Source organism: Cyphomyrmex costatus, unplaced genomic scaffold, assembly GCF_001594065.2.
Source record: "Cyphomyrmex costatus isolate MS0001 unplaced genomic scaffold, Ccosl1.0 scaffold21, whole genome shotgun sequence".
Taxonomy (NCBI): domain Eukaryota; kingdom Metazoa; phylum Arthropoda; class Insecta; order Hymenoptera; family Formicidae; genus Cyphomyrmex; species Cyphomyrmex costatus.
Window position 1 is genome coordinate 1,435,833 of NW_017276147.1, and position 22,785 is coordinate 1,458,617.

The following is a 22,785-nucleotide window of genomic DNA, read 5'->3' on the forward strand; positions in this document are numbered from 1 at the left end:
TTCGTCCCAGCTTCCACTACTGGACTCGTCAGTAAGGCATTGTAGTGTATCCAGCGTCTTCGTGGTATATGCTCATTTTTAATTCCTTTATTGTTTAATATATAAAGTTCCGTACAAATCAACAAAAATTATTTAATATATTATATATACATATATATATCAAATAAGATAGAACATTGTACATATTGTCTAACCAAATTCTGTAAACTATGAAAGACTGTTTCTTTCTAAAGAATTTTATTTGCATTTCTGAATAATATCACAAGGATTTCGATCTTATAAAGCGTATAGTTAAGATAAAAAATAATAATAACCACGCAACATTGATTAAAAAGCCAATATAAACTTCTGGCTCAGATATGGAATATCCTTTGTAGATGATTCCTCTCATTGATAAAGAGGGCAAGGTAAGTGGCGATGCATAGCTAAACCAGCGAAGCACACTTGGTATTCCCTCGACTGGCCAAAAAATTCCTTTAATTTTATTAAATAATGTATTAATAAAAATTTGATTAACATTTGATAATCCTTCACAAGATGTTATTGATGTAATTTGGATTAACATTTGCTAACTTATTATATTACTATGTCTTAATAGTAATATAACGTACAGCTATATACAATACATAACAAAGAATTGTAAATTCAGAAATAATCAGATTAATAATATTATGTAGCGGGCGCACACATACACACACACAATACTAGATTAAAAAAAAATTCCTAAAGCATAAAAAGTAAGGACTTACCGTTGAGCATTAGTAACAGCACAAAACTTCCGGTCGTAACGATATGCGCTGTAAAGTAATCATTGCACGTAACAGAAATAAGAAAACCTGAAAATAACAACAAAAATGATTGGTTTAGTTCCTAGTTTTTTAAAATTATTACTATATAATTATTATTATATCATATATGTATATTCTTTCTTTATTAATATCTACATTACTGTTTATTATTATTATTTATTAATATCTACATTATTACTACATTATTATCGTATAAACTATTGTATGAATTATCGTACCGTACATTAGTCCACAAAAACCCGTTAGAAATATCAAGACCATTACAGTAAATATCGGTCCTTTACATTCTAGACCCCATATAGGAAATAATAAAAGCATTATCACAACAGTATGGGTAATGATAATGATATTCTGAACAAGAACGTGAGACAGTAGAATTTCTTCTGCTTTGACACCTATCACATATTTATATTTTACATTTGCATTATTGTGATAAGAAATAAAAAGATGATGAAATAATAATTGTAAAACATAATTTTGGATATGTGACTAACGATATATTAATAAGTTACCTTGAACTATACTACGATACCAGACACCCTCCATCCGATCTGTAATTATTATAGAGACAGAAAGTGTGAGGGCTAAAAAGAAGCTAAGACTGCAAGGATATAAATAGTTTAGTAACAGCTAAAAATTAATTTTATTCAATTGAATTAAACCAACGGCACATGATGCTTGTTTTACTGCTGGTTTAATTAATAGATCCATTGCGCGTTGTGTTGCGGTCTGTGTTGCGTGCTGCTGTGATGAAAGTGCTGCTAGATATGGTTTCACACATGTTAACTCACTTGCGAGTTAGCTTGATGTTTCGGTTCAGCTATAATTTTGTTAACCGGACAAATGACCGGTTAACTAATTAAAAAATTAAAAATTTTTAAAATTATAATTATATAATATAATTAAAATTGAAATATATTAAAATTAAATTTATATTTAAATTTAAATTTAAAAATTAAATAAAATTTAAAAACTTAATTCTTTTTTTATTTTTTGTTCCCATTCTCTAGTTACTATTAGTATAAGAACAATCGCGTAGCTAACCTTTGTTTCCTAATAGTTTCCATTTTTTTTTTCCTGTAAATTTACCCTACCGTAAATTTGGTATAAGAATCGTATATGAAGGGTTCAAATTCGTATATGAAAGACATACGAATCATATCTGATCGTATGCGATAACATGTTAATTGCATGATCGTATACGATTTGTATACGATTCGTATACGATTCGTATACGACTCGTGTAAGATTCGCATATACTTCATAAACGATCGGATATGAATCGTATGTCTTTCATATCCTGTTCACATACGATCTTATCCCATTTACGTATACCATGACATATGATTTTGTCTTATGCGACTTTCACGGTAGGGTATTCTTACTTTTTTATTTCTTTATTAATACGTAAAACATATATATGTTAAGTTATACTCTCTTCTTCTTAAATATACCTTCTGAATTTTTAATCTAAATTCTTTACCTATTAGCAGCAAATCTTCCAAGAAAAATATCACCGGATCTATCATTGAAAACTAGCATGCTAGCACGCACAGCAACACTCAGTACGCCATGTTTCTATCAGTGTAGTCAGTACGGCTGCTAACATAACGCCTCACATGCGATTCAGCAGGAAAATAAGCATTGTGTGCTGTCGGCTTTAGATTGACTTTTGCTTACCATAATATGAACGTTGGTGCCATGTAATTTGAAAAATTGAAATCGATCGTACCGTAAATGGGTTCTTCAAACTAAAAAAAAAATAAAATAAAATTTCATTCTTTCATTCTATTTCTATATAAGAGAATGAGGGAGGAAGGTGGAGAGAAAGAGAGAGAGAGAGAGAGAGAGAGAGAGAGAGTGTGTGTGTGTGTGTGTGTGTGTGTGTGTATGTATGAGAGAGAGAGAATAGCAGTTAATCTGAGTACCCTACCTAAACATTTTGATGGTCTAATAAAATTATTTTAAGATCTGTATTTAGTTATAAATTTTTAAATACTTCAGCAAAATTGTTTTTTTCTTGAAGAAATTGAATATATTATATATATAATAACTAATTATAAAATATATACTTACTCGGATGGGCAGACTGGCCAACTTTGACGAATATTTGCAGTCTTTCATGATATCCTCATAAAATTCTAAGAAACGATGGAATAATTTCTGCTGCATAAAACGTCCAATTTGCATATCTGTATAACAAATTTAAAATTTACCTTTCTCTATAATTTCATCAATACAGTGATTAATTTGCATTTTATTGTTGCTGAAATTTTATGACTTACTATGGTTTTCAGTTTCTTGGATCTTTTTGTATAATTTTTTTGAGAGAATAATATATTTTATTTTTTTGTACTTTCAATAATATTTTTGGATACAAATTGGTTAAACTTCTAAACATAAATAATAAGAAATGCTTTGTTAATGTATGTTTAAAAATATAATAATGTACCTCCCATATCGAGGAAAACTTGAATCTGGCTGGCGAGTATATCGTAATGTTTCGTGGAAAATGATTTTTCCATTCGTATCTGCCAAGCTTCGGAAAAATTTTGACTAAAATATAGTAAACCATTGAGTTCTGAATTTTGTACAGCTTGTCTTGCCTCGGAAATGTTATAATATTCCTGCAAATGAAGTATTAATAATTTTAAGAAATATTTTAATGTTTTGATTATTGTTAGTGTGTCATTCTCTCAATTTATATGTGTGGAAATGTATTACAATTTTTATATTTCAGTTTAATGAATAATTTCTTGAGAAAGATGTTAAAGAAATTTGTTTGCCTGAAAATAAATTGTTTACACATTGTTTGCATCAGAGTTGAGAAGTAAAGGCATTACTCGTAATGTTACTTTTACATTTTTATTCCTTAAAAAATATTTTATATTTTATATCTTATACTACAGATGAAAAAAAAAGCGTCATTTCATTCGTTAAATTCTCGTTACTTATAATAAATTTGATAATGACAATGCGTTTATTTAAACAATTTAAGACTAAACCCGTAGGTTCGAAAAGTCGATTTTTTAAACTTAAACTTAACATAAACTTAGTGTTTAGTTATAAAAAATTGCAACGTCATTAGCAAATTGTTTATTACAAAAATAAAAAAAATAACGGAAAAAGTCAATACCAATATTGAAAATCTATAATTCATATTACAATATATACTACGGATTTTCAGTACTGGAAGTGAATCTTGAAATATAAATTTTTAATAATGACATCAATTTAAAAACAATATTTAATTTAAATTCTGTAATAGTTGAGTTTAGCTTCCAACGATAGTTTCTGTCACATCTGGTCGTTTTTTATGTAGAAATGTACTGAATGCGTCTAATTTTATCAATATAGTACTTGAAGAAACTAAACTTAACAATTTTTCGAAAAGTAACGAAAGAGTAACGATTCGTTAGTTTTTCAAATTACAATAATGAAAACAAATTTTTTAAATGAATAAATAGTAACGATAAAGAATTATGTTTAACAAAAAACAATTGTAACGCGATATTTTTTTAAGGCAACGTTTTTAATTCTAATTTATCTATATCATACCTGCTGACAGTTGCACAAAAATCGTTGCCTATATACATGCACTTTTGCGCACTAATAAAAATTTCAGACACATGTAGGCAAATAATTTATAGGCAATATTGTGATGTGTGCAATGCAGTTTATACGCAGTAGTATGTACAGTGTTGCACAAATGCCAGGAGTTCGATTTTAAAAGTCTATGTTTCATTTTTAGTTATTATTACATGATACGACCAGATGTTGTATCAGCGATCATGAATATATCATAGTATTAATAAATTGACTCAATTCAGTGAAATTTTTGCAAGTGTAAAAGCAATTATATTTTTTCAAAACTACAACTTATCTGATATATTAAAGACTTCGATTCCCGTCATCTTTCAATTAAATTTTGGAATATTTTAGAAATATTTCTCTGATCAAAACTGTGAAAATTACGTCGGTTGACTGTTAAAACACAATTTACTAACACTACGATATATTCATGATCACTGATGCAACATCCGATCGTATCAGTCGTGAATGTAAAAATAACTAAGGACAAAACATAGACTTCCAAAATTGAATCCCAGGCATTCGTGCAACGCACTATACTGAAAGTGTCTTTTTCTCTTAATTTTTAATATATGAGCAATAGAAGCAATCGAATTGTAGGCAAACATTTTTATGCGTACGTAAATTGTTGGTAAATGATGTAGATAAATGGTTCTTATAGACAGAACGCGGAAACGTTTGCCATGTGGCGGAAATTGGCGCAACAACCAATCAACATTTTGTCGGCGAGACATTGATTGGCTATCGCGCCAACTTCCGCTACGCGGTAAGCGTTGCCGCGTTCTGTCGGAGATATACTTTATCATTTTGTAGGCAAAAAGAGCAATCTCTTAAGGAAACATGAACTTGTTTTAATCACATTATACCGACTATACATTATTAGTTTTTAAATCGTGGTACCTGTGTAGCGATAGAGTTGTCAAAATTGTGCAAAAATCTACAGCTGAGGTTACTAAAATGACAAGTGATTTCGTCACTCCAAACATTGCCAATGTTACTGTCGAAATTGCAGTTATCGACTTCGTCGTTGACAACGCCAATCTTTAAATTTTTCGGATCACCACCAATTCCAAAAATAAATGAGCCAATTTCAATTATCGGAAATACTATTGCAAAAACTAGTACTCTGAAAAAATGTATCATTTATTATTGATTACCGTTATGACATATGCTACGAGTGATAAATTTAAATTTTTTAAAATATAGTGTTTTGTGTACAATGGTTCAGAGATGTACAACAATAATACAGAAAGTTCCAAATTTTGAAATTGAAATAATTAAAACTATTAATTTTTTTTCTGGATATCTTGTATATATTTTATATCCCCTGTACTCTATGCCTTATATGCAACTATATATATTTCCCCTAGGAGAATCAATTATTAATATATATATTTACTCATAACAAAGCAAAAATTGAATGCCATTCTTCGTCAACAGAGCTTTGAACCTTTTCACTCGCGAAACTTGATGTTCCGAAACCACTTCATACTTTGAGATTGCCTTAAAATTTCAATTTATTTATGTTAAAAAATAATACTAATTATATAGCTTTTTATAATTACAATAATTACGTATAGATCATTTCTACATATATACATCAGTTGTTTCACATTGATTTTGGTCCTGATATAAGAAGTCATTGTCGGTATCTTTCACTTCAGATCTCCGAGCTTCATTTAAAGTGACTGTATTATCTTGGATATTACATAACTTCAGAAAGGCCTCTTCTAAGAAAGAACATTGAAATTGCTCCAGCAATTTCTGCGGCGCTGATTCTGCTAACAATTTACCATATCTCATCAATCCAATCTGTGTAACAATGAAGATGCACAATATCGAATTTATGCCATGTATCAATCAAAACACATTTTTTTTAATGAAATAATTAAAAGTTAAAAAGAAACTTTCTTAGTAATTTCTTTACATTAATATTATTACAATTATTTTAATAAAAAGAAGACGCACTTTATTAGCATCTTTAGTTTCGTCAATGTAGTGTGTCGTGATCAGCACTGTGGTATTTTCCTCCTGAGTAATTTGGATCAGATAGGACCAAATTCTGCACAGAAAAAGTACATCCAAATATTTTCTTATTATTATTCTTTATTCTATTTTAAAAAAAAAGCAAAATCTACTTACTTCTCTCTTAAAATTGGATCCATACCCACAGTGGGTTCATCAAGGATTATAAGTTCGGGCTTGTGGATCAATGCGGCGACAAAGGAAACCCTTCTTTGCTCTCCTCCACTCATGTTCTTCACCAGATGATTATATGGAGGTAGTTGAAGCAACTCCGAGAAAAATCTCAGTCTCGTCTCTTGGAAATAATACGGAAGAGCTATAGGTTCGTATTACCTTACGCTTTGAAACATTTGGTATATCAGGAGACGCGGTAGTGTCTCCGGCCATGTTAAAAAAATTAATAGTTAATTTAAAAGTTTGTTTAAAAGATTAATAATTTTTTTAAATTCTTTATATTTTAGTAGTTATATGAATATAACATATACACATACATTGTATATAATATACGAATAATTTAAAACAAGGACTTATATACCGTTTAAAAGACGTTTATTTTAAAAGTATTTGATAAAACTGAAACCTCTCGAAACACGTATAAGGTTTCACGTTCAAACAAGTAACAAGTGGTAATATTTTTTTATATTATATGTCTTACCGATTTCCTCATCGTCGAGACCGTTGATTCTACCAAAATAGTAGAGGGCACTTCTCACGGAAAACTCTCCAACCAAGGAAATCTCTTGCGGCATGTAACCTACTCGAGGTCCAGAGATGCCAGAGTCCTTGCTGCCCGGATTTCCTCCCAAGACCCATATTTTTCCACTATCAAGATGCCGAATTCCGACAATGCAAGATATTAGTGTAGTTTTACCACATCCGCTAGGTCCCAACAATCCGTATCTGTTTAAAAGGACGATTTCGCTTACATGCTCCATCTTATGTTCGACAATATACTGAGCGAGATTCTTTTATCTAGATTTTCGTATTTTATAAATATTCATTACGAAATTATACGATTATTTTGTCGTATATTTTGTGTGAATAGCAAGAATTTAAGAAATTAGTAAATGTACATGGAGAAACGACAATTTATTAGCCGTTTCTTCAATAATATTAAAATTGTATAAATAATCACAAATTGTAAGTTATTTTATCGCTCGTCCTCCTCTATAGAGCATCTTTTTCTTTTTTTTTCTTTTTATGAATATTTTGATTATTCGTTACAATTTGAGAGCGATTAATTTACTGTATTTATTGACATGTCAAAGGTGAATAACAATTATGGTACTCTTACATGGAATTCGTTGGTACAGTCATATTCAAGCCGTCGAAAACTAACTCTTTCCCATAACTCTTTACAGCGTTTCTTACGATCACCGCTTCCTGCTGTACCATTTTATAAAATAATGTTTGGTCAGCTAAAATGGAACTATTTTTTCTCAGATGGATTTGACAAATGATGACTTCCTAAAAAAATTGACTGTTTAGAAAAGTATTAAATTGAAAAGAAGAATGAACAGGTTTACTATTATATAATATATATTCTTTATTTATTTAATATGGAATTTAATTTTGTGCCAGTTGATATCAGATCTTTTATATGAATGATATATAAATTTTTGTGGAATTTAACTTGATACCAATTATTAATATCAAATATTTTCTACAAATAATACATATTATTAGAGTTAAATGAAAAAGATAGTACCACATAGATCTTATTTTTAATTTGATAGAATTTTTACTTAGTTAGTTAGGGCTATAGCATTTGGGTTTCAATTTTTAATTTAATTAAGTATAATAATTTTTTTCAGGGAATAACTTTTAACAGAAGATTATTGTTGCCATTACTCAGATTAAAATAAAAATTAATATTTTTGAAAATATTCTTAACGCGACTCTATCTGTGAGTATATTTTTCTACAAGAAATGCAAATTAACAAAAAAATATGTCAATGAAAAAAACAATTCTCATGCATTGTTGCACAAACATTCTGTGATTTCTTGAAAATTAAAATTTAAAATAAACTATAACTAATTTGTGAGAATATTATGTTTAAGGTTGGTTATCATTTACGTTACATCTATACGCTCTAGCGCACTAGGTGGGATGTTGGAATCTGATATCATCTATGTGTATTGTTTTATACAGGAAATTCGAAATAATGAAGAATACACATATTAATGAGAAAACAAACCTGCGGCAAATATACGTGCGATTATTACGTCTCTTAATAAAATTTGTACACCCTAATAAAAAATATGATTTTCATTTATGATGAATTATGTTTATATTTTTATAATACTTTATAATAATTTTCATTATACAAGATCTTCTATTAAGAGGTTTTTATTTTAAATTTCGTGGCATTTTATTTTAGATGCAGTTGTTATATTTGACAGTTGTTAAATAAAAACTATGTGGTTATCAACAATGGATGAATATTTGCTTGAGCAACGCATAGGAATAGTGAAAAGTCATTAGAAATCCGATGAAAATTTTGCGGAGAAGTTTTCAGGACATGTCATTTCACGCAACGGAGACTTCAATTGGCCGTCCAGTTCGTGCGGTTTGATACCTCTGGATTTTTTTTTTTTAGATTATGTGAAGGATAATATTTACTCAAATGTGCTCCGCAAACGATTCAGGCGCTCAAAGATAATATTCGAACTGTTGGCGAAATCGAGCTGTAATTGTGCGGTTAGTCGAAAAACGTGATAAAATATGTCTTTAAAAGAATGACCATTTGTAAGAAAAGTCAATGTGGCCATTTGGCTCACATTGTGTTCCACGTTTATTTAATCACACAATCTGTACTTTGAATTGAAATCAATACATCTCAATGTTTTCAAAAAATTCTTCGCTTCTTTATTAATATAAAAAAAAAAAACCTCTTAATGGAAGACCCAGTATATTAATCATTGAATAGATATAAGATATTCAAGTATTATGTCAATATTGAATATAGAAGTCTTAAATTTATTTAATTAATTAATCATAGACATTGTACGTATTTGAATTAAAAAACATTCATGTGATTTAATAAATTTATGTAAAAATTTAAATTATAGGAATATTATGCATAACATTTTAAATTGTAACTTATTGATTTTACTTTGTTAAAAGAACACCTTTTATATTATTTGTTTTCTGCATTTTAAAATACCTATGATATAAATAAAAAATAATTGTAACTATTTTATCTTTGTATATTTATAATTTAATACTAAATTGTTTAAGACCTCATACAATACATACGTTTTGTCAAGTTTGGATTTAAAGTTTTAGATTTAAAGAATTTTCTTTTTCTTCGACTAATTCGATAACTACGATTTTTGAAAGAATAAACTTAAATTTATTGATCAAACGAGTACATTTGTGATTAAAAGTAAAGTAAAATCGTCCAGCTAAAGCTACAATAATAAAGCAGACTACAATTCGTAAGTACTTTATGACGTAAGAAGATGTTCTCAGGTTTTAATAATACACTCAGCAGCAAAATTAAATTAATTTTTAAATTAATTAGTTAATTAATTAATTAAAAAATAAATTAATAAATAAATAATAATAAAGAATAATAATTAATTAATAAAAATAGAAGTAAAAGTAATAATTAATTTATTAATATAATAATAAATTAAATGTACTAATTAAATGTACTCGTTTGATCAATAAATTTAAGTTTATTCTTTAAGTTTAATGATACTATTTAACTATCACGTAACTATACAATATTTGAAATAAAAAGAACGCTCGCGAAGCATATTATTATTTACATTTATCTTTATTTTCACATTATTATTATGCAAGCAGACAATTTTTTATTCATGTATTACGTAAGAAATAAAGGCAGTATTTATTTCATTAACTTTTCATCATTTATGCAACACAATATGAAAAATGGTCAAATGCCGATATTGTTCATAGCTTTTGCTTATTATTTAAGATAAGATATCTTAAGTACAGTCTTAAGATGTCGTAAACTAATCATAACAGAGCCGTATGAGCGTCTTAAAAGACATCATTTATGAATACTAGTCACGGACTAGGTACACGCAAGTGAGGCGCGCGCGCCGGCCCTGAGCGCTGCATGGATCCGAGGGCTTATTCGTTAATTTCAAGAAGCTCTCATGCAAAAACTATTTGTCGGACGCAATTTTGCTAAAGGAAAAAGTTGTTTGTTTTAGAACATAAAGTATCATGTCTTGTACTCCGTATCCGCGAATTTCGGATCATCCTGTATACATATAAATTAAATGTTTTTTCCTAATTTCTTTAATCGATTCAATTGATTACAAAAATATAGGAGCGGGGCTTTTCGTTCATTTCTCGCGATAATATTGATTATTTAAAGATTGTATTTGTGCTCTTAAGGAGCAATTATGATTGTATAATGTAATTATAAGCACGTAACTGCAAAAAGATACTGTTTGCTGCGATAAATTTTCGTATTACTTTAAAGTTGAATCTGGCGGAATAATCCCGTTCTACAACTATACCAGCGAAGGGTTGCAGGATGTCGCCCGCATATATAGTCCCGTTATATCCCGCTCTACAGAAAAAAAAATAATGTCGTATTTTAGCATATTGCATTGAGATATTTTATAAATTCTGTAATATTAGATACCTTTACAAACCCAAAAGCTTAAAATGTTTTGACGATTATTACACACATTTCCTATGAACTTTGTTGAGAGATGTGAAGTGATGCGTCTGATATTCTACAAGAGACTAAGCGAAAACTAACTTGACTTTACCTAAAAGTGCGTGTAAGTATCGTTTCCTTCTCTATATCTAGAATCTAACTATAAGTTATAATTTTTATATATTTGTAATTCAAATGAAACATTATGTATTTTTCCAGTTTATATAATCATGCAATCCGTAGATGTGTAGATGCAATTCCTATTTCATCTTTAACGGATTTCAAAGATATCTAGAAAAAATAAAAAATTACAAATTTTAAAGAGGTCTGTAGTTTTTTATTTTTTCCAATTTTGGACACAAAATACAGTGCTCAATATATTAGCATGTAAATTTTAATCGTGGAAAAGGAATCTTTCTTTGAAACTACTACGAAAATATTGGATAGGAATCTTTTATCTTTATCTTATCTTAGATACAAGAAATAGTATCTTTTTTAAACTGTCTAAGATTGTACAAAAGTGTATTATAAAAAATAACTTCCGGTAGTAGTAGTAGTAGTAATGAGAACTTTTTTTGTTTTATGGACAAAAAATAGAGATTAGTGTGATATCAGTCATTTAAAAATATAGTAGCTGCTGCATGCTCAGACGTTTATGCATGTCTTGTGTGTTTTGTTTTTAATATAGGGTTCATTACTTTACTTACCCCTTTAACTTACTAACCCCGGTCTCCCCTAATGACTCAAAGAGATGCTTGATATGCTACAAATGCTTGATAGTGTGAGATACGGGCAAGACCGGACTGAAAACGGTCCATATAGCGATAAAAAATTTTTATAAGCGCATGTTTAATCAAATAAAATTTTATTATTTATTTAAATTAGAAAAAAGGAATTTTTTAAAATATAACTATCATTTTATTGAATAAATAAGATTAGCCATAAAATTTATTTCTTCAGAGTGTTTAATTGTTTATAGTCGAAAGGTTAAGTTTTAGTATTTGTTATTCTTTTAAATGTATAGCTTCGAAGTTTGTAAGGAATTGATTAATTATATATGACCGTTTTGCTTTAATTGTTTTAAAATTATTTTATTTGATTCTTACAACGTCCTTTTATTTTTTCGTTTATGTTCATATCAAGAATCCTTTAACAATTTTATATTATTAATTGTTTATAGTCATATGTAATAACTATTAAAATGAACAAAAGAACTATACATTTTCTTACAATTATATAAATATATTTTTATACAATCTAACATCAGTATAAAATTTTGTACACATAAATCAACAAGAATAGTTTTATATGTATATACACATCATATTAGATGGCACATTCTATACATTTGTCTAACTGAATTTTTTTAACTATTAAGACTGTTTTCTTTTTAAAGAATTTTGTTTACGTTTTTGAACAATATCTTGGATCTTAGATTTTAGGACTTCGATCTTACAAGAAATATAGTTAAGATAAGAAATAACAATAACCACCCTACAATTATTAAGAAGCCAATATAAACTTCTAAGATATGGAAAATCCTTTGTAAATGATTCCTCTCATTGATACAGAGGATAAGGTTGATGGCACTGCGTAGCTAAACCAGCGAAGCACTTTTGGCATTCCCTCCACTGGCCATATACAACCTCTATATAATTTTGTCAATTAATATACATTAATAAAAATGTGATTAGCGTAAGGTAATTTTTTTTTATATATTATTGATGTTAAATTGTATTAACACTGTGGCTAACTTTTATATTACTATTAACAAAAATATAATGTATTGCTACTTTATATGCTTACGTCATTAATGTAATAATACATAACAAAGAATTGTAAAAAATGAATTGTATTAAATTAATAACGATATCATGTAGCAATATTAGAATAAATAAATTATTAAGCAGAAAGAGTAAGGAGATTCACCGTTGAGAAACATTATCGTAATTAAAGTTCCGACCGTAGTGTATTGCGCTGCAATGTGATTTTTGCATGTAACAGAAACGACAAAACCTGAAAATGCATTAACACAAATGATTAGTTTGGTTTTTTTATAGTTTCTGAATTATTACTATATTAATTTAGGAGAGTGTTACTGTATGCGTATCAATTGAGTTTGATTGACTTTTGCTTACATTAGCACGAATGGTGGTGCTGCGTAATCTGTATAACTGAGATCGGTCGTACCGTAAATAGGTTCTTCAAACTGAAAAAGAATAGAATTATTTTCCTTCATTTTAGTTCTAAGAAGGAGAGAGAGAAAGACATTTTTAGACGGCAATCAGTTTGAGGATATCTTAACGTTTTGATGATCTAATAAAATTATTTTAAGATCTGTATCTAGTTATAAATTTTTAAATACTTCAGCAAAATTGTTCATTTCTTGAAGAAATTTAATAATGATTAATATATATATTTACTCGGATGGGTGGATTGGCCAACTTTGGCGAATATTTGCAGTCTCTCATGATATCCTCATAAACCTCTAAGAAATGAATGAATAATTTCTGCTGTATAAAACGTCCAATTTGCATATCTGTATAACAAAGGCACTTTAAATTTACGTATCTGTAATTTCATCAATACCGCGATTAATTTGCATTTTGTTTTTGCTAAAATATTTATGACTTACTATAGTTTTCAATTTCTTGGATTTTTTTGTATAATTTTTTTGAATAATATATTTTATTTTTTTATATTTTCAATAATATTTTTGGATATACAAATTGGTTAAACTTCTAAACTTTTAAATAATAAGAAATGTGTGCTTTGTTAATATATGTTTAAATATAATAGAGGAAGGGAGGGCAAAATGGAAGGAGAGGACAAATCGGAAAATATGTACCTCTCAAATATCCGCGAAGAAACCTTACAAATCGCTATCTTATACGAAATAAGATAGCGACTCGTACGCTTAAAGGTGAGTTCGAAATATTTACAAGTGTATTTCCTTCTTACAAAACTTTAAACGCGATTTTCCCGAAACAGTATTTTTTTAATTTTATTCCACTAAGCGTAAATTCCTCAAAATTTAATTTTTTTCCAAAAATGCTACTTCCCTAAAAAAATATATCAGAGAATACTTTTTTTTATTTTTTGTTCTAGGTCAAACCGTTCAGCCTCTAGCGTGCACGCCAATTAAGAGTTCTCAGCGTACGTGGTCATCTTTGACGTCGTCTACAGAGGATTAGGTCCAACATTTTTGTTCAAAAAAATTAATTCTTCAATTATAAATTATAATAAATCCAATTCTTAAACCTGTTTTTTGTTTTGTCTATTCTTTTTATCTGAAAAAAATTCCTGAAAAATTTTTATTCTTTGTGTCAAAGGTGGTTAACTCTCTTAATTTAGCATAGAGACTAATAAGAATCAAATAAAACAAAATAAATTAATTTTTATGTAATGTTTTAATTCTTTTATAGATTTATTATCGATCTACTAATCGTTTATAATGAATTCTTTACCTTGATGACGGATGCATCTTTATTTCATCAATGATTTATCTGCATTATTCTGTTACTTCTGAAGAAGACTTAATCCACGAGTCGAAACATGTAAAGTTTTATAGATTTTATGATTACGGTTATTTATTTTTGTATTAAGTCTGTCCTTGTTTTTTATATTTATGTATATTTTTATATCGAATTTATTCTCACTTTCCTGTCATGTTATATTATTTCATTTTATCTTTTGACTACGCGATTGAAGAAATTTTAATGTTTGACTCTTAATTTGTCTTTTTAATTTCTATTTATATTTTAGAATAAGAGTCCTTTATTTATTTATTTATTATTAATTTTTATGTATTAATTCATTTAATTTATTTGATTCTTATTAGTCTTATAAGTAAATGCAGAAGGAATACAAGTAAAAATGTAAGTTTTTAAATTTAAATTTAACGAACCAAGAATAAGTGTTATTGAAAAAATATTATAGTAGTAGTATTTATTAACGCTATCGCCATAAGGCATTAAGCAATGACTTCCTTCATACATATAATTTACATATTCAACTAAATTAAACTAAACAATATCCGCCGCAATATACCACACAATTGACTGCTTGCTGTACTCACATGTCATATATCCCCTATTTATTCTTTCCTTTTCTAATTACATTTAACTTTTCATTCAGCTTATTTAGCCATTCGTATCCATTTCCATCCTCTCTTAAAAGTCCATTCACGCTTCCATTCCATCTCTCCATTTTTTCGCACTCATACATCCAGTGTTCTAAGCTTTCTTTTACTCTTTCACACAATTCACAGTTCATTATTTCTCTATCTATCCAATAACAATTATTTCTTTCCAAATTTCCGCATCTTGCCCTAGCTATTATACACTTTTTGAAAAAATATTATATGTATTTAAATTTTCCTAACAGAGTTTTTGTCAGATTTATACTAAAACTAAAATTGAACATTATTTTATCACTAGATAGAATGAAAAATTGATAGACGCGGTGACATTTATTCTTTCTGTGCACACCATTTCACTTATATATAAGATTAATACATTGTCAACGGAAACATATTTAATGAACTGCAGGTGTATTTACTCAGTTATCTGTTCCCTTTTTGGTTTTTGTTTTTATTAGAATATAACGTATGCTGATCTCATTTTTAATTTCCTGTCTCTCCATAAACTTAAATAAAAATAAAAATATTAAAATGTAAATGATTATTTTAATTTTCAAACAATGCAATTTTTTGTACAATACAATTATTTGTACAATTAAATCATCCGTCAAAACTAAATATATATAAAATCTAGATTACTTCTTCTTATTTAAAATATTTATTATTGTTATTTGATGCGATTATTTATGTTGCTGTTATACGAAAGTTAGTTAATTAATTTTATATTATTCTCACACTGTTTAATTAAATAAAATGTTATTATTTATAATATTTAAAATAAAAGAAAAGGAAATTTAATATGTAATTACCATTTACTAAATGAATAACATTAGCCATGAAATTTATTTCCTTAAGAATGATTAATTATTTATAGTTACATAATATCTACTTAAATATTTTAGATAAACGAAAGGAACGTACATTTCCTTGCAATTAGATATATTTTTTGTACAGTCTAAAGTTAGTATAAAGATTTGTATACATAAATCAACAAGAATGTTACTAAATGTATACACACTTCAAGTTAGATGGACCATTCTACATATTTGTCTAGCTAAATTTTGCAAATTATTAAGACTGTTTTCCTTTTAAAGAATTTCGTTTACATTTCTGAACAATATTACGAGGACTTCGATCTTAGACGAAATATAGTTACGATAAGAAATAATAATATCCACCCTACAGTTATTAAGAAGCCAATATAAACTTCTGGCTCAGATATGGAATATCCTTTATAGATGATTCCTCTCAATGATACACAGGACAAGTTTGTTGGCGCTAAATAGCTAAACCAACGAAGCACTTTTGGCATTCCCTCTACTGGCCACATAAATCCTATAATTTTATCAATTTATTAATTGAATTTGTATATTAAAAATTTGATTTACGTAATTCTTCTTAAGATATTGTTCATATTAATATAAACTAACATTTCCTAACTTTTTACATTACTATTAACAATAATGTATTTCTACGTATAACAAAGAATTGTAAATTCAATAATAATCAAATTAATAACGATATATTCTGTGTAGCAATACTAGATTAAAAAAAATATTTCCCGAAATATAAACAGTAAAAACTCACCGTTGAGCAATACTAACGCGAAAAAACTTCCGGCCGCACCGTAATGCGCTGCAGTATGATTTTTGAACATAACAGAAAGGACGAAACCTGAAAACGCATTTATATAACTGATTAGTATAGTTTCCAGTTTCTGAATTATTACTATGTTAAATTACTATTATATACTTTTTTTTTAATATCTACATTGTATTGTATAAAGTGCCGTACCATACATTAGTCCGCTAAAACCATTAAGGAATATAAGGACCATTACATTAAATATCGGTCCTTTACATTCTAGGCCCCATATAGGAAATACTATAAGCATTATCATAGCAGTATGGATGATGATGACGATGCTCTGAATAAGAATGTGAGACAGTAGAATTTCTTCTGTTCTGACCCCTATCACATATTTATATTACACATTTGTATTGTTGTAGTAAGAAATAAAAAGATAAAGAAGTAATTGTAAAACATAATTTTGCACACGATTAACAACATGTTTGGAGATACGGTAGTGTCTCGGCGCTAAGTCAAGCGCGGCGACACTACCTGGTTACTTTACGCGAGCCAGCGAGTTGCGGCAGATTGAGATTATCAGATCTCAATAACTGATCAAGTTCTATATACGCTCAATCGATAGTCACTACTTATTAGTAAATTACCTTGTACTACGCTTCGATTCCAGACGCCCTCCATCCTATCTGTAATTATTAAAGTAGTAGAAACCGTGGCGGCTAAAAAGAAACTAAGTCTGAAAGGAATATAAATAATTTATGAACAGCTAAAAATTAATTTTATTCAACTTATTTATACAGGGTGTTCATTCGACAACTTTCCAGTTGTTTATCTTAAAAAATATAAAAGATACAAAAAAAAGTTAAAACACGTATATTCCATGATTTCGAGAGTAAAAGAGAATGGCACTATTAATTTTTTATTTGGAGTGTTCTCAACGTAATTTGAAGGTCAAATTAATTTTTTTAAATGGAAATGTATATTTTTTATCACAGGATATTATTCTACGTAAAAAAACAAGTAAGTTCTGTAGGAAACATTTTTTCGTTCGATCACTATTTTAAGAGATATTTAAGAAAATAGCAAGGCATAGTTACTGCATAAAATTTCATCATTTATTATAACAAATGTTCAAAATGTTCTCCGTTGTTTGCAAAACAATAATAAAGGCGATTCTGGAATTCTGAATGAACATTTGGAAAGTATTTGCTGGAATGCTCTACATTCCTGTACAATTTTTTGACGTAAATCGTTGATATTTTCCGGTGGAGTTTTTGAGTCGAACTGAATGGCAATCTTTATTTAAATTTACTAGACAACGTTATTGATGCACTTATAACTGAAAGTCTTAAAAATCAAAAAGATAAAAATGGCGAATTGTTGTTAAATGAGGAACCTTTATGCTTCTCCAACAAGATGGTGCTCCCCCACATTATGTGTTACCAATTCGACAGTGGCTAAACAATTGATTCCCATAGAGATGGATTGGTAGAAGAGGAGCCATCGAATGGCTCCCAAGATCTCCTGATCTAAATCCATTCGATTTTTTCTTATGGGGACACTTAAAATCCGTTGTTTATAAAACTTCACCGGAAAATGTCAACGATTTACGTCAAAAAATTATACAGGAATGTAGAGTTATTCCAGCAAATACTTTCCAAAATGTTTATTCAGAATTTCAGAATCGCCTTTATTATTGTTTAGCAAACAATGAAGAACATTTTGAACATTTGTTATAATAATAAATGATGAAATTTTATGCAGTAACTATGCCTTACTATTTTCTTAAATATCTCCTAAAATAGTGATCAAACGAAAAAATGTTTTCTACAGAAGTTACTTGTTTTTTTACGTAGAATAAGATCCTGTAATAAAAAATTTACATTTCCATTTAAAAAAATTAATTTAATCTTCAAATCACGTTGAAAACGCCCTCCAAATAAAAAATTGAGAGTGCCATTGGCTGCGTTCAGCAGAGAAAGCAGCTTTGCAACTCTTGTAAAATTCTTTAATATGATTGGTCTTGCCCTTATTTCTTTATTAGATCTAAATGTATAAGCCAATCATATTCAAGAATTTTACAACAGTTGCAAAGCTGCTTTTTCTGCTGAACGCCAGCCATTCTTTTTCCCCCTCGAAATCATGGAATACGTATTTTAACTTTTTTTTGTATCTTTTATACTTTTCGAGATAATCAGCTGGAAAGTTTTCAAATGAAGTATATATTGTATAGATTGATTTGTGCTTACCCTAGTATGTAGGTTGGTGCCATGTAATTTGCATAATTGAGGTCGGTCGCACCGTAAATGGGTTCTTCAAACTGAAAAAGAATAGAATTTTATTCTTTTAATCTATTTCTATGTAAGTGAGAGGAAGAGAGAGAGAACGATTTTGTTACAATATCCAAAAATTTAGCTAGATATAAATTTGAAAATAATTTTGTCCGACCATCCAAATTTTTAGACTAAAATCAGTTTGAGTTTCTTATATAAAAATTGTGATGGTTTAACAAAATTATTTTAAGACCTGTATCTAGTTAAATATTTGAATACTTGAGCAAAATTCTTCTCTCCGTAGAGATATTCAATAATAACTGATTATAAAAGATACTTACTCGAATGGGTGGATCTGCCATTTTTGGCGAATATTTGCACTCTCTCATGATATCCTCATAAACCTCTAAGAAACGATCGAATAATTTCTGCTGTATAAAATATCCAATTTGCATATCTACAACAAAAGCATTGTAGTAATTTTACTGATATTATACACATCGATTAATTTGCGTTCCGTTTTTATTAAAATGTTTATAACTGTGGCGGCCCACCACCAGAGGTCCAAAAGGGAAAGACTTAAAAGGGAGAGACTCGCGCTAATTCTCTCATGTACTCGAGATACATGAGATCTATTCATATAGCACCTCGCTCTAAGACACCTCCAGGCGTCTAAAAGGCAGGCTCCCACTACAATGCCTTACTGATGAGTCGAGTAGTGGGAGCCGGGACGAAACGCAGCAGTGGATGACAACAATATTTTCGCATTGACTACCACACGGAGCCAAATAATTACAATAATTTTTAATTTCTTGAACCTCTTTGTGTAATTTTTTAAAATAATGTATTTTATTTTTTTATATTTTTTAAATATTATATTTATATACACAAATTGATTAAATTGTTTAAATTTTTTAACAACAAGGAACGTTTTGTTAAAATATAAACAACTTACCTCCCATATCGAGGAAAACTTGAATCTGGCTGGCGAGTAGATCGGAATCTTTTGCGAAAGTGGCTTCTTCCACGCGTATTTGCAAAGCTTCGGAGAAGTTTTGACTAAAATAGATTACACCACTGAGCTTTGCATTTTGTACAGCCTGTCTTGCCTTGGGAATGTCTTCATAATACTCCTGAAGGCGAAATATAAATAACAATTTTTTAAAAATACTGTAATACATTGATTATTGTTACTGCGTCATCCTGTCAATTTATATGGAAACGTATAATGTATATTATATTTTTTAAATTTCACACACACACACACAATTTACATATATATATTGAATAAATTTGTGGGAAAGGTGTTAATGAAAGAGAGAACTCCATTCACAAATTGATTGTCTACAGCATCGTTTGCCTATATCACGTTTGTCAACAGGTCATTTGCTTCAAAAAATTATTGCCTAGAACTCGATTGCCTACATTCTTTTACACTGGTAATATTATCGTATTTGTAGATGTTACATTATAAGCAAAAAATTTCAACTGTGATTTAAATCTATAAGTCGAATTTATTAATATTAAATCTTATAGGAGACCGTGTTATAATTTAACCGTGAGAATTAAAAACAATGAAAAATCTGTATACCTTAAAATCTGTAAATAATTAATTCCCTTTGCAAAACATATTACCTCGGCTGAGAGATAATATTCTTCTCAATAAGAGCTAATTACATCGTTTTCTTTCTCTTCAACGCTCGACATATATTTATATCATTTTAAATGTAAAAGCAAAGTGTGTAAGCAAAGTGTTAACAAGGCAAACAGACCTAATTGTAGAAGCATCGTTAATTAGCTTGACCTGTTTCTCATCGGTTTTTCATTAGTCAAATTTATTGATTTATTGATTGTCTCTACAACTTTTTTGTTTTGTTTTATCTAATTGTTGTTTGCCTATGTATCATTTTGCCATACGAGCGTTTTCTTTTATATTTATAAGCTGTGCAATAATTATATTTATAATTGTTCGATAGATTTACTTGGCACTTTGCCCTTCTTATATTTGTATTGTTTTATACATATAGAGCCTTTTCATTATTTATTTTATTATATTTATAATTGTTTTTATTGTGTAATAAACCTATTTAAAGTTAAGAGGGCTACAGTAAAATTTTATCGGGCAGAAATAATGCCAAATCAGATTTCTACCCGAGTATCGACCACGTATTACTTCATCCTTATAATTTACATTAGACAAAGGTGATATGTATGACATCTGGAGAGCACACGGGTTGGAATGTGAACACGCCAGTTCGATTGTCTACAAGTATTCTCTGCTATAAAAACATAAATTTTGTTTTAAAACACAAATATTCTGCTAAGACCAAATCTCCGTTTTAAATGTACAAAATATTTTCTCACGTAGTATAATCTTAATTTTTTATTTGTACGCAGAAAAATGAATGTAGGCAATTAAGATGTAGGCAATAATTTTTGCGTGCAAGCAACCTATCGGTAAATGATGTAGGCAAACGATCTTACTATAGCAATCAATTTATAGGCAAAAAGTGCCATTTTTTTAAGAAAACATGAAATTGTTTTAATCATATATATTCCAATTATACATTATTAATTTTTAAATTGTTGTACCTGTGTAGCAATAGAATTGTCAAATTTATGTAGAAATCTACAACTGAGGTTACCAAAATGACAAGTGAGTTCGTCACTCCAAACATTGCCAAAGTTGCTGTCGGAATTACAGTTTTCGACTTCTTTGTTGACGACACCAATTTTCAAATTTTTTGGATCATCACCAATTGCTATAATAAATACGCCCATTTGAAGTATCGGAAATACTACTGCGAAAATTAGTCCTCTGAAAAAATGTGTCAATTATTATTTACTATTATTGTATTTAAAATATGGTACGATTAATAAATTAAAATTTTTTTTAATATAATGTTTTGTATATAACAGTTCAATGATGTACGAAAATAATACAAAAAGTGGCAAGTTTTTAAATTAAATTAATTGAATTTCTTAATTTTTTTTTTTCTATAAGTACATATCTTGCCTATTCTACATTCCCTATATCTTGTATATGTCCTATAATACCCTATATATATAATATGTATATCCCCTAAAAGAATTAATTATTAATACATAGATATATTAATATATATGGTATGCATATATTTACCCATAATCACGTAAAAATTGAGTGCCATTCTTTGTCAATAGTGCTTTATACCTTCTCAATCGCGAAACTGGACGTTTTGAAACTGCTTCGTACTTCAAGTATGCCTTAACAATTCAATTTATTTATGTTATAAAATATTATCGATTATATAGCTTTTTATAACAATAATTAGGGTATAGATTATTTTTCTACATATGTACTTTTGTTGGTTCACAATGTTGATTTTGATCCTGGTGCAAGACGTTACCGCGCATATCTTCTACTTCGGATCCTTGAGCTTCATCCAAAGTGACTGTATTATTTTGGATATTGCATAACTTCAAAAAAGCTTCTTCTAAGAACGAACATTGGTATCGCGCCAGCAATTCCTGCGGTGCTGATTCCGCTAACAATTTACCACATCTCATCAAACCAATCTGTATAATAATAAAAATGTGCAATATCTAATTTATGTCATATATCCTATAATACCCTATATATATAATATGTATATCCCCTAAAAGAATTAATTATTAATACATAGATATATTAATATATATGGTATGCATATATTTACCCATAATCACGTAAA

The 22,785-nt window shown here is 28.6% G+C and overlaps 2 protein-coding genes across 2 annotated transcripts; both read right to left on the reverse strand.

The window, feature by feature from the left end:
• Positions 1–259: 259 nt before the first annotated feature.
• Positions 260–7,853, reverse strand: LOC108773476 (ABC transporter G family member 23). The gene is made up of 14 exons (XM_018539296.1): positions 7,720–7,853; positions 7,081–7,325; positions 6,543–6,720; positions 6,369–6,462; positions 6,000–6,212; positions 5,800–5,903; positions 5,301–5,526; positions 3,262–3,436; positions 2,886–3,001; positions 2,490–2,560; positions 1,322–1,410; positions 1,028–1,204; positions 750–836; positions 260–474 (listed from the first exon to the last, which is right to left on the reverse strand). Exons 1-14 carry the CDS (start codon positions 7,818–7,820, stop codon positions 260–262), a joined length of 2,091 nt encoding a protein of 696 aa, XP_018394798.1. The 5' UTR covers positions 7,821–7,853.
• A 5,352-nt stretch (positions 7,854–13,205) lies between these two features.
• On the reverse strand, positions 13,206–22,630 carry LOC108773450 (uncharacterized; the record flags this gene model as incomplete). Its single annotated transcript, XM_018539259.1, has 11 exons — positions 13,206–13,280; positions 13,495–13,610; positions 16,800–16,886; positions 17,007–17,183; positions 17,447–17,535; positions 19,049–19,119; positions 19,414–19,529; positions 20,028–20,205; positions 21,665–21,890; positions 22,215–22,318; positions 22,415–22,630. Coding segments are annotated over 11 exons (1,455 nt in total), but the record flags the coding sequence as incomplete, so codon positions are not given.
• Between the last annotated feature and the right edge of the window lie 155 nt (positions 22,631–22,785).

Bases quoted from the DNA above. Each gene is read 5' to 3' on its own strand.
- LOC108773476 (XM_018539296.1), bottom strand. From the start codon at position 7,820: ATGGTACAGCAGGAAGCGGTGATCGTAAGAAACGCTGTAAAGAGTTAT. The intron at 7,326-7,719 runs GTAAGAGTACCA...CCTTTTAAACAG, and splicing joins ACTGTACCAACGAATTCCAT to ATACGGATTGTTGGGACCTA. The intron at 1,411-2,489 runs GTAAGCAAAAGT...ATATCCTTGCAG, and splicing joins GCACCAACGTTCATATTATG to TCTTAGCTTCTTTTTAGCCC.